Below are 12389 nucleotides of genomic sequence, written 5' to 3'. Positions count from 1 at the left end.
CTTGCTTATTCGTTTTTCTCTGGATAACTGGACAGTGTCGAGATTTAAGCTATTATAACTGAAGTTTCATGTGTACACCTTTATACAGCTTTATTGGGTGTATAATTTTGTTTTTCTTAGGAGTATAATTGCTGGGTCACAAATAGATATATATCAATATTAAGGACGTACAGGGAGCTTGGTAAATGACGGCTCAGTGACTGAGGACTTACTGCTCTGACAGATAGCCTGGGTTTGGTTCTTTGCACCCACCTGTAACTCAAGGTCCAGGGATCCCATGCCCCTTAGCATGTAGACAACACACACACAAATAAAAATTTTAAAAAGAAAAGAGAGTGCCAGACTTGGGGTTTGGGTGTGGCTCTGTGGTGACACCTGGCCTGCAGTCTGTGGGCCCTGTGTTCTGTCTCCAGCTCTAATGGGAGGAGGCCCAGTGTCTGCAGCTTTCCTACCAGTCTGTATTCCTGTAATGGGGTGTTCATGTTGATCTTTCCTGCTCCCCAACATTTAGTATATTTAACTTTAGCGATTCTAGTTCAGTTCTGGGGTTTTCTGATTCATTAAAATATGATATTTTCCTTACAACTGGTAATTTTCAACACTTTGATGACTTGTTTTTTTCTATAATGTATTTACCTACAAGGTTGTGAAATCGTTCTATGTTTCTTTAGATTTTATAGCCTCTTTTTCCACCTGCACTGGCCTTGATCTCTCCGAAATGAGTCTGGCTTTGTCTCCCAAGTGGCATGTGCCACCATGCCAAGCAGATTTACAACTTTTATCTAACTTAAATTTGAATAATATATACAGCATCTTTTCTCAGCACACATAAGTGATTATCAACACCTGGCATGTTTTTTTTTTTTGTTTGCCTTTATATTAAAAGTAAATTTTCATAGTATCTATACCTAGACAACAGCAAGTAGTAGAAAATCTTGCTCCCAAATTGCTCAACTGGGCTGTGTGGGTCTTCCCTGACCTAGTCACTCGTCAGACACACACTCACCTCATTCTTCACTACTGTTTCTCCATATTTCAGTGAATTTACTGCAGTTTATCATTTGTGAAAGATTTTGTTTGTTTATATATTGCTTTTTAGTAAGCAGCCTCAAATCAGTTTGGAACTTGTGTAAAGAATATATTAGAGCAAGCTGACAGCATAAATTTATTGTCTTAAATAGAATATAAATATTATTATAAAGATAATATATTCTTTTTTAGATGACAATTTTTTTTTACTGGATATTCTCTGTATTTATATTTCAGATGTTATCCTCTTTCCCCAAGCACATCACCACTACCCCTCGCATTGCCTCCATGAAGGTGCACCCTCTCCCAACCACCCTCTCCCTCCTCATTGTCTTGGCATTCCCCTAAACTGAGAAAAGGAGCCTTGGCTGGACCAAAGGCCTTTCCTCCCATTGATACCAGAAAATGCTATCCTCTGCTGCATGTGCACCCGAAGCCATGGGTCTCTCCATGTGAACTCATTGGTTGGTGTTTTAGTCCCTGGGAGCTGTGGTGGGTTTGGATAGTTGATCATTTTGTTCTTCCCATGGGGTTGCAGACCCTTTCAGCTCCTTCAGTCCTTTCTCTAGCTCCTTCATTGGGGTCCCTGTGTTCAGTCCGATGCTTAGCTGTAAGCATCCTCATCTGTATCAGTATGACTCTGGCAGAGCCTCAGAAAAGGCATCCTGCCAGTAAGTACTACTTGGCATCAGCGATAGTGCATGGGTTTAGTGGCTACATACAGGATGGATCCCCAGGTGAGGCAGTCTCTGGATGGTCTTTTCTCCAATCTCTGTTCCTCTATTTGTGTTTTGGTCTTCATTCTAATAAGAACTGAGGCATCCACCTTCTGTCCTTCCTTCTTTTTGAGCTTCATAATTTCTGTGAATTTTTTCTTAGGTATTCCGAGAGCCTTTTGGGTTAGTATCTGCATATCAGTGAGTACATACTATGAGTGTTCTTTTGTGATGGGGTTACCTGACTCAGGATAGCTTCAACTTCCATCCATTTGCCTACAAATGTCATGAAGTCACTGTTTTTAATAGCTCTATTGTGTAAATGTACCACAATTTCTGTATTGATTCCTCTGTTAAAGGACATCTGGATTCCTTCCAGCTTCTGGCTATTATAGATAAGGCTGCTATGAATGTGGTGGAACATGTGTCCTAGTTAGATGTTGGAGCTTCTTTTGGGTAAATACCCAGGAATGGTATTGCTGGTTTCTCAGGTAGCAGTATGTCCAAGTTTCCCGAGGAACCGCCAGACTGACTTCCAGAGTGGTTTCTCCGCATCCTCCCCAGCATCTGCTGTCACCTGAGTTTTTGATCTTAGCCATTCTGACTGATGTGAGGTGGAAATCTCAGGGTTGTTTTGATTTGCATTTCCTGATGAGTAGGGATGTTTAGCATTTCTTTAGGCGCTTCTTGGCCATTCAATATTCCTCAGTTGAGAATTCTTTGTTTAGCTCTGTACCCCATTTTTTAATAGGATTATTTGATTCTCTGGGGTCTAACTTCTTGAGTTCTTTGTATATATTGGATACTAGCCCTCTATCAGATGTAGGATTAGTAAAGATCTTTTCCCAATCTGTTGGTTGCCATTTGGTCTTTTGGACACTGTCCTTTGCCTTACAGAAGCTTAGAAATTTCATGAGATCCCATTTGTCGATTCTTGATCTTAGAGCATAAGACATTGGTGTTCTGTTTGGGAAATTTTCCCCTGCGCCTATGTGTTCTAAGCCCACTTTCTCTTCTATTAGTTTCAGTGTGTTTGGTTTTATGTGGAGGTTTTTGATACTTGAACTTGAACTTGAGCATTGTACAAGGAGATAAGAAAGGATAAATTTGCGTTCTTCTACATGCTGACTTCAAGTTGAACCAGCACAATTTGGGGAAGAGGCTGTCCTTTTTCCATTGGATGGTTTTAGCTCCTTTGACAAAGATCAAGTGACCATAGGTGTGAGAGTTCATTTCTGGGTCTTCAATTTTATTCCATTGATCTCCCTGCCTGTCTCTGTACCAACACCATGCAGTTTTTATCACGATTGACTTGTAACACAGCTTGAGATTAAGGATGGTGATTCCCCTAGAAGTCTTTTTATTGTTGAGAATAGTTTTTGCTATCCTGGGTTTTTTACTGTTCCAAATGAATTTGCAAATTGCTCATTCTAACTCTTTGAAGAATTGGGTTGAATTTTTGATAGGTATTACATTGAATCTGTAGATTGCTTTAGGCAAGATGGCCATTTTTACTATGTTGATTCTTCCAATCCATGAGCGTGGGAGAGCTTTCCACCTTCTGAGGTCTTCCTCAATTTCCTTCTTCAGAGACTTGAAGTTCTTGTCATACAGATCCTTCACTTGCTTGGTTAGAGTCACCCCATGGTATTTTATGTTCTTTGACTATTGTGAAGGATGTCGATTCTCTAATTACTTTCTCAGCCTCTTCATTGTTTGAGTAGAGGAAGGCTACTGATTTGTTTTAGTTAAATTTATATCCAGCCATTTTGCTGAAGTTGTGTATCAGCTGTAGGAGTTCTTTGGTGGAATTTTGGGCATCACTTAAATATACTATCATGTCATCTTCAAATAGTTATATTTTGACTTCCTCCTTTCCAATTGGTATCCCTTTGACCTCCTTTTGCTGTATGATCACTCTGACTAGTACTTCCAGTACTATACTGAATAAGTAATGAGAGAGTGGGCAGCCTTGTCTAGTCCCTAATTTTAGTGGGATTGCTTCAAGTTCCTCACCATTTAGTTTGATGTTGGCTACTGCTTTGCTGTATATTGCTTTTACTATGTTTAAGTATGGGCCTTGAATTCCTCATCTTTCCAAGACTTTTAACATAAAGGGGTGTTGAATTTTGTCAAATGCTTTCTCAGCATCTAAAGAGATGATCATGTGGTTTATTTCTTTGAGTTTGTTTATATAGTGGATTATGTTGATGCGTTTCCATATATTGAACTATCCCTGCCTCCCTGGGATAAAGTCTACTTAGTCATGGTGAATGATGGTTTTGATATGTTCTTGGATTCAGTTTGCAAGAATTTTATTGAGTATTTTTGCATCAATGTTCATGAGGGAAATTGGTCTGAAGTCTATTTCTTTGTAGGGTCTTTGTGTGGCTTAGGAATGAGCGTAATTGTGACTTCAAAGAATGAGTTGGGCAGTGTTCCCTCTGTTTCTATTTTGCGGAATAGTTTGGAGAGTATTGGTATTAGGTCTTCTATGAAGGTCTGATAGAATTCTGTACTAAACCTATCAGGTCCTGGGCATTTTTTGGTTAGGAGACTTTTGATGACTGCTTCTCTTTCTTTAGGTGTTATGGGGCTGTTTACATGGTTTATCTGGTCCTCATTTAACTTTGGTACCTGATATCTGTCTAGAAAATTGTTCATTTCCTCTAGATTTTCCAGTTTTGTTTAGTATAGGCTTTTGTATGATTTCTTTAATTTCCTCAGTTTCTGTTGTTATGTCTCCTCTTTCATTTCTGATTTTGTTAATTTGGATCCTCTTTCTGGACACTCTTGTCAGTCTGGCTAAGGGTTTATCAATCTTGTTGATTTTGTTAAAGAACTAGCTCCTGGTTTTGTTGATTCTTTGTATAGTTCTTTTTGTTTCTATTTGGTTGATTTCTGCTCTGAGTTTGATTATTTCCTGCCATCTACTCTTGGGTGCATCTGCTTCTTTTTGTTCTAGAGCTTTCAAGTGTGCTGTCACACTGTTAGAATATGCTCTCTCCAGTTTCTCTTTGGAGGTACTCAGAGCTATGAGTTTTCCTCTTAGCACTGCTTTCATTGTATCCCATAAGTTTGGGTATGTTGTGCCTTCATTTTCATTAAGTTCTGAAAAATTTTTGATTTCTTTTTTTATTTCTTCCTTGACCAAGCTATTGTTGAGTAGAGCATTGTTCAGCTTCTATGTGTATGTGGGCTTTTTGTTGTTTTGGTTGTTATTGAAGACCAGCCTTAGTCCATGGTAATCTGATAGGATGCATGGGATTATTTTGATGTTCTTGTATCTGTTGAGGCCTGTTTTGTTACCGACTATATGGTCAGTTTTGGAGGAGGTGCCATGAGGTGCTGAGAAAAAGGTATATTCTTTTGTTTTAGGATGAAATATTTTATAGATGTCTGTTAAATCCATTTGGTTCATAACTTCTGTTAGTTTCACTGTGTCTCTGTTCAGTTTCTGCTTCCATGATCCATTAATGAGAGTGGGGTGTTGAAGTCTCCCACTATCATTGTGTGTGGTGCAATGTATGCTTTGAGCTTTAGTAGATTTTTTTTTTTATGAATGTGGCTGACCTTGTATTTAGAACGTAGATGTTCAGGATTGATAGGTCATCTTGATAGATTTTTCCTTTGATGGGTAAAAAGTGTTTTTCTTTGTCTTTTTTGATGAGTTTTGGTTAAAAATCTATTTTATTCGATATTAGGATGGCTACTCCAGCTTGTTTCTTGGGACCATTTGCTTGGAAAGTTTTTTCCCAACCCTTTACTCTGAGGCAGTGCCTGTCTTTGTTGCTGAGATGAGTTTCCTGTATGCAGCAAAATGCTGGGTCCTGTTTACATATCCATTCTGATAGTCTATGTCTTTTTATTGGGGAATTGAGTCCATTGGTGTTAAGAGATAATAAGGAATAGTGATTGTTGTTTCCTGTTATTTGTATTGTTAGAGGTAGAATTATGTTTCTGTGCCTTTTTTTGTTTTTGTTACAAGAGGATTATTTTCTTGCTTTTCCTAGGATGTAGTTTCCCTCCTTGTGTTGGCATTTTCCTTTGTAGAGCTGGATTTGTGGACAGATATTGTGTAAATTTGCTTTTGTCTTGGAATATCTTGGCTTCTCCATGTATAATAACTTGAGAATTTTGCTGGATATAGTAGCCTGGACTGGCATTTGTGTTCTCTTAGCGTGTCATAGTCTCTGTTGAGAAGTCTGGTATAATTAGTCTGCCTTTATATGTTACTTGTCCTTTTTCCCTTACTGCTTTTAATATACTTTCTTTGTTTTGAACATTTGGTGTTTTGACTGTTATGTATCAGGAGGAATTTCTTTTCTGTCCCAATCTATTTGGAGCTCTGTAGGCTTCTTGTATATGTTTATGGTTATCTCTTTCTTTATGTTAAGGAAGTTTTCTTCTATAATTTTGTTGAAGATATTTACTGGGCCGTTTAGTTGGAAGTGTTCGCTCTCCTACACATATTAGTCTTCTCATTGTATCCTGGATTTCCTAGATGTTTTGGGTTAGGAGCTTTTTAATTTTTACATTTTCTCTGACTGTTGTGTCAATGCTTTCTATGTTATCTTCTGCCCCTGAGATTCTCTCTTCCATCTCTTGTAGTCTGTTGGTGATGCTTGTGTCCATGACTCCTGACCTCTTTCCTAGGTTTTCTATCTCCAGGGTTGTCTCTCTTTGTGTTTATTGTTTCCATTTCTGTTTTTAGATCCTGGATGGTTTTGTTCAATTCCTTCATGTTTGCTTGTGTTTTCCTGTATTTCTCTTAGGGCTTGCACTTGTTTATCTGTGTTCTCCTGTATTTTTTAGGGGAGTAGTTATTCATGGATTTCTTGAGGCCCTCTATCACCAACATGAGGCACAATTTTAAGTCCAAATCTTGTTTCTGATGTGTTGGGATATATACTACTTGCTGTGGTGGGAGAGCTGGGTTCTGATGTTACCAGGTTGTCTTAGTTTCTGTTGCTTAGATAGATTCTTGTGCTTGTCTCTTGCCATCTTCTTATCTTTGGTGTTAGTTGATCTTGTCTCAAAATAGAAGGTATCTCTCCTGTGCGCGTGGGCCATGGGCTCTGGAGGGAGCCTGGTGTTCTGGGTGTTCAGTTCTCCATGGGCAGGCTGTGAGTTCCAATGGTGATAGTCCGGCTCTAGCTCTGGGTGCAGATGGAGGCCTGAAGGGCACAGACCCAAGTGGTACTGTGATACCTGCGCCCTGAAAGTTTCTGAAGGTCTCTTCCCAGATAATCAATGGATAGAGAGTCTGGGCTCACCCGTGGGCTCAGGAGGGAGAACGCTCCTGTGTCTCCTCTAGGTGCTCAGCTCTGCCTGTGGCTCTGGGTACAGATGGAGGCCAGACCAGTCTGATCCCCAAGACTTGATTTGCAATGGGTCAATATTCAATATTCAGCCACCGATTTAATCACAGTCTGTAGTCCAACTCCCCAACAATGGTCAGAAGCAACTGTGAGTGGAAGTCCAAGGACCTAGCAGATGCTCAGTCCCACAAGGCAAACAGGCAAAAGAGACCCAAAATAATATATTCTTAATGTGTAAAATTTAGAAGGATCAGGAGCATAAGATAAAAAGCATATTTTTATATCAAAGTAGTCAACCTACAACCAAGGGGCTGCATGTGACCCAGTATAGCTGTGAAGCTGACCCAACACAGATTTAGAAACTTAAAGAAAACATTATGAATCAAAGGGCAGGACCAGAAATTTTGTAGATAGCAACATTGTGTTGTTCTGTCACATAAATATGGGTATGTTGTTACTGTCTCTATGCATGTTTGGCTTCAATTTTACAGTGACATGTGACTTCTGATGTTTTATGTTCCAATCACAGTCAGTTGACACCATCAATGTATACGTGCTCAGAATGACTTAGAGAATGAAACAGTAATAATTACCAGTGCTGTTTTGACCTACCATTGCAAACCATGGGCATTTGCTCTCATTTGTGGTAGAGGAAGTAGCTATGCTTACTTGGTTATCTAGAGTTCCCTCATCCTCACTTGTTGCACTTTTGACCGAAGCTTAATTTTCTTTCTTAGTAGTGGAGTTCAGATTGTTCATCTTACTTCAGTCTCTGGGGTGTTCTAGTCTTCTTAAAGGATAACTTGTAAACCCCTAATGTAGCAAAGATTGAGAGAAAGGTAGAAAATGCCATCTTAGTATGAAATTCTGTTTGTGGTTGAAGACACAAACCCAGAATGTCCTGACACTTGTGTTAGAGAATAAAACATTGCACTTACCTCCTACTTTCTTTACTAGCCGTAATATTTTTAGTGTAAACTAGAATAACCCCTGTGCCTGCCATCACCAACCCCAAGAGTGTCTTTATGAGTTATGACAAGCTCTGATGACTTAGAGGGAAAGGTGGCAGGAAGGAGAACTTTGATTTACAAAGGCTAAATAAACTTTGATTTACAAAGTTTCTGATTCTTTTTTCCTTTAGATTTTGCACTTCAGCTGCTGATATGAAGATTAGATTATTTACTTCAGATCTTCAAGATAAAAATGAATATAAGGTATATTGACAAGTATAATGAATACATCTTCATGTTAAAATATGTTCATTTTCTTTGCTTATGAAATTGTACTTACCATGGTTTAAAATTACACTTCCATGACCACTGGATTCGTCAAGAACTGTGTAGAGGAAGAGAGCAGTAGGAGGACCGTATGTGTAGCAGTGGGTTTCTTGCGTGGCTGACACAGTAGGAGCTGGGTCATCTGACAGCTGTAGTCTGCATGCTCAAGAGGCTGCAAGCCCACACTGTTGTGTCGGAGGCTTGACACCTCAGTAGTCCAATCAGTGTTGAAGGCCTGAGAGATTCTGAGTGAGATCACATGGGCACTCTGATTGATGTTAGCAACAGCAGGCTGGGCACAATCTCCAGCCAGATGTGAAGGCGGGCTGGCAAGCAACAAGGCTATTCCTGGGACCACTGTATATCTGGGGCCGACCACTCCAGGCGAGAGTCTCCCCTCAGTCCAGAGGCCTGTGGCGGTGGGCGGGGTATGAGCATGATATATATGCACATTGATAATTTTAGATCAGCAATGCCATACTGTCATAGGCTCTCACAACGCAGTAAGAAAAGTGGAGAACACACTTTTAATCTCAGCACTTGCAGTGTTGGGGAGGCGGGGCAGAGGCTAGTTGGTTTCTGAGTTAAAGGCCAGCCTGGTTTACAGAGTGGGTTCTGGGACAAGCTAGGACTACACAGAGAAACCCTGTCTTGGAATAAGAATAAGAAAAAAGTGAAGCACATGAGTGTAAATATGAAGGGTAGGTCAGAAAGCTTCACTGCAGTTTACAGTGTGTGCATGCTCCTTGAGGGACTGTTTCAGTCAGTTTTTAGAAAGCTAAATGCAGACCCTCTCAAGACAATAGATTCACTCCCTATGTTACAGTTCAGTTCTCCACACAGCAGGCAGGGAGCAGGAGAACTCTTCCTAATTGATAAAGTTAGGTAGAGCATCCATCTGCCTCATAAGGTTAAGAGCACTGATTGAGCTAATTCATGTAAAACTTAAAGAACAATATTTCATATAAAGTGACATATTCGTACACCCACTCATGTTTTCTGTTAATAGCAAGTAGCTCTCATGTTGAGTTGAGATCATACCATATTTTCATATAAGAAGAATATTGACCATTGCAAGTTCCCATTTTAGTTCCATCAGTGGCCAGAGGAGAATTTTGTGTTGCTTGTGATGATGGATTTTAGTTTTCACTATCTCCAGTGCGGTCAGAGACACTGAACAGTGATTGCAATCGTGAGAGGTGAACTTCGTGTCGTGCATATTCTCTAGGTGGCTGCAAGAATGCAGAAAGACAGAAACACAATAAAAAGCCCAGAAAGACTGTCTCAGGACCCCCCAAAATGTTTTTGCAACCTCACCTGTTATTTGAGCTTTAAATGAGAAAGGCATGTATGAGGACAGGTGCAGTTAAAGAAAATAACGTGTTTTATAAGAAATGCACACTAGAAAAGAAAGGCTGAGCTAGGAAAGTCATGCTTTTAAAATGGCTGATTCATTAAAATACTATAGAAAAAAGTAAAAGTGAAATATTAGATATGGATATTGTATACTGGTTGTGCTTCCTTACTGATCTCTTTCTCTTACAGGTTTTGGAGGGCCACTCGGATTTCATTAATGATTTGGTGTTCCATCCCAAAGAAGGTCATGAAATCGCAAGTGTGAGTGACGACCACACCTGCAGGTATATTCTTGTGTTACAGCCACATCTTTGTTTTGTCATTTTTTAATAACCATTTTAAAAATTAAGACATTGTAACTTTTGTATAAAATCTACAAAATTCTGGAAATGAAATCTACTTCATTTAAGTTGTAGAAAGCAATAAGGTTTCCATCCAATCACTGGATATTCCCCTGCTTCATACATACCTTATGCCCTCTCTTTTAGATCGGGATATTTATTAGCATGTACATACCAATGGACCAAAGTTTCCAGTGTTGGACACTCTCAGTAGGCTAATAAAAGGCTGCTGTCATATTGTGAAGCTATTTCTTATATTGCAAAAGGTACATTAATGTTTACTAGTGATCTAGTAAAATAAAATTTACTAGTACTGCCTGAGAGAGAATCCTTAGTATTTTGGCAAGTCCTAAAGTCTCTAAAGTTCTCAGTGGGTTCTGTTCTTCTTATCCTATTCCTTTTCCCAATTTAGAATAGACAGGATAAGAAGAACATTTGGATGATGCCCAAAGCTATAGAACATCAAAAATAAAAGAAAGAGCAATGGTCTAGGTGAAAATGAGCTTAGTAACGTGAGGTCATTTGCTTTAGCGTGCTGTGAACAAAAGCTCACTGAATGCACCTTGAATTCTTAATGTTTATAATGTTCACTTAAAACCATATTTATTAATGCATAAAACTCTATACAGCTACTAAATATCTAATGCCTCACATTGACAGTTAATCCAATAGCTATTTCTTACATCTTTTGTCTTATATAATGTAGTTTTCTGTCTCATTGCTTTGTTTTTCGAGACAGTGTTTCTCAGTGTAGCCATGGCTGTCTTGGAGCTCACTCTGTAGACCAGGCTGGCCTGGAACTCTGAGATCCACCTGCCTCTGCCTCCTGAGTACTGGGATCAAAGATAGGAGTCACCATGCCCAGCTTATAATTAAAGATATAGTCATAGTTGTCGGCTACTACGTTTATGTACTTTGTACCTGCTAAAACTTTCATGTGAGGGACATGAAAAGTTTGTAGGCATAAACACATAGGGCGCTGAGGATTTATTAACCCATTTGAATAGAGGCCTAAATACTAAAGGGACTATTTACAGTAATAATAATTTTTGGTGATTCAGTTCTATAAAATAGGATTTTTCTAGTCAACAGTATTAGACTAAGGACACCTGAAAGGGGAAGAAATGAATGTCCTTGCAAAGCCAAGCTAGGAGCTTTGTTTAGCAGGCTGCAGCAAAGGCACAGAGCATCTCTGACTGCTGTTGGAAGGGCTTTCTGTCTTTTTGTGTTTACTTTAGTTTGGTTATATTTGCTTCTTTGCTTTAACTTTTTTTTAATTAAAAAAGTGTTTTTTTAATATACGATCTATTCTGACCAGGGTTTTCCCTTCACCCAACTTCTCAGAGATCCTTCCCACCCACCTAAATTAATAAATACCCTTTCTTGCTCTCATTAGAAAACAAACAGGCAATTAACAATAATAATAAAACAAGATAACAATCCTGAATAGGACAAATCAGAAAAAATAAAATACAGAGCCAAAGAAAAATCAAAAAAACATATAAACAGACTTACACATTAGCACACATAGAATGAATTCCATATAAACCCAATACCATAAATCTTAATATAGAAGCAAAAGACCTACATAATAATAATAATATATATATATTTATGTATTATATAATTTATATTTGTTTATATTTTATTACATATTTAATAAATGTATAAGCATGTAATTATAATATATATAGATAATGTAATATATTTCTTTAATATTTACTTGTGTGTATGCATATATATAAATATACAGTGATCAAACAAAACATAATCAGGCCAATAAAATTTTTAAAAAATCTTCAAAACACCATTAAGTTTGTTTTTTACATCTGCTGCTGAGCCTGGGGCCTGCCTTTAAGTGTGATTTGAATGCATAGTGAGACTCTTTGAATACAGTTATTCCTGTGTGAGCAGTTATCAGCTGGAGAGAGCGCTTGGGTTAGGGAAGGGTGTTGTGTTCATTTCCCCTCTTAATTCTGAGTCTCCATCTGGCTTAGACCCATGCAGGCCTTAACTTATTCATGGTCAGTGAGTTATATAAGTGTTGTTGTCAAAAAACAAAACCTTATCATCAGCTTTTAGAAACTGTGGAGGACCAGCCTCAGCTTGGAGAGGGGTTCTGAGAGAAGGGGTGTCTGGGAGTAGCAAAAAGGACAACTCACATCAAATCGTGGACCCAAGCCGACAACCTTGTTCTTGATGCAGCTTTTCCATCTGCCTCTCTATGTTCTGCTTTCTCTCTGGAGATTTCTCTGTCTGTATTCTGCTTGCTTGTGAGTGAGTGAGTGTGTGTGTGTGTCCTCTTTTTATCCTAAAAAGTTTTCAGGATATCTCATCTCTAGCCAACAC

At 38.7% G+C, this 12389-nt stretch overlaps 1 protein-coding gene across 1 annotated transcript in view; it reads left to right on the top strand.

The window, feature by feature from the left end:
* The window catches only part of NUP37 (nucleoporin 37), a 32461-nt gene that overhangs the window by 6487 nt on the left and 13585 nt on the right, over nucleotides 1-12389 (top strand). Inside the window, exons 4-5 of the mRNA XM_080935976.1 lie at nucleotides 8208-8280; nucleotides 9889-9983. Of these exons, the coding sequence (XP_080792102.1) occupies nucleotides 8208-8280; nucleotides 9889-9983 (168 nt within the window). The remainder of the gene's footprint in view (nucleotides 1-8207; nucleotides 8281-9888; nucleotides 9984-12389) is intronic.

The sequence above is a fragment of the Micromys minutus genome (genome assembly GCF_963924665.1).
Source record: "Micromys minutus genome assembly, chromosome: 22".
NCBI lineage: Eukaryota > Metazoa > Chordata > Mammalia > Rodentia > Muridae > Micromys > Micromys minutus.
The sequence above is the reverse complement of the archived record's forward strand: the minus strand, read 5'-3'. Positions and strand labels throughout refer to the sequence as shown.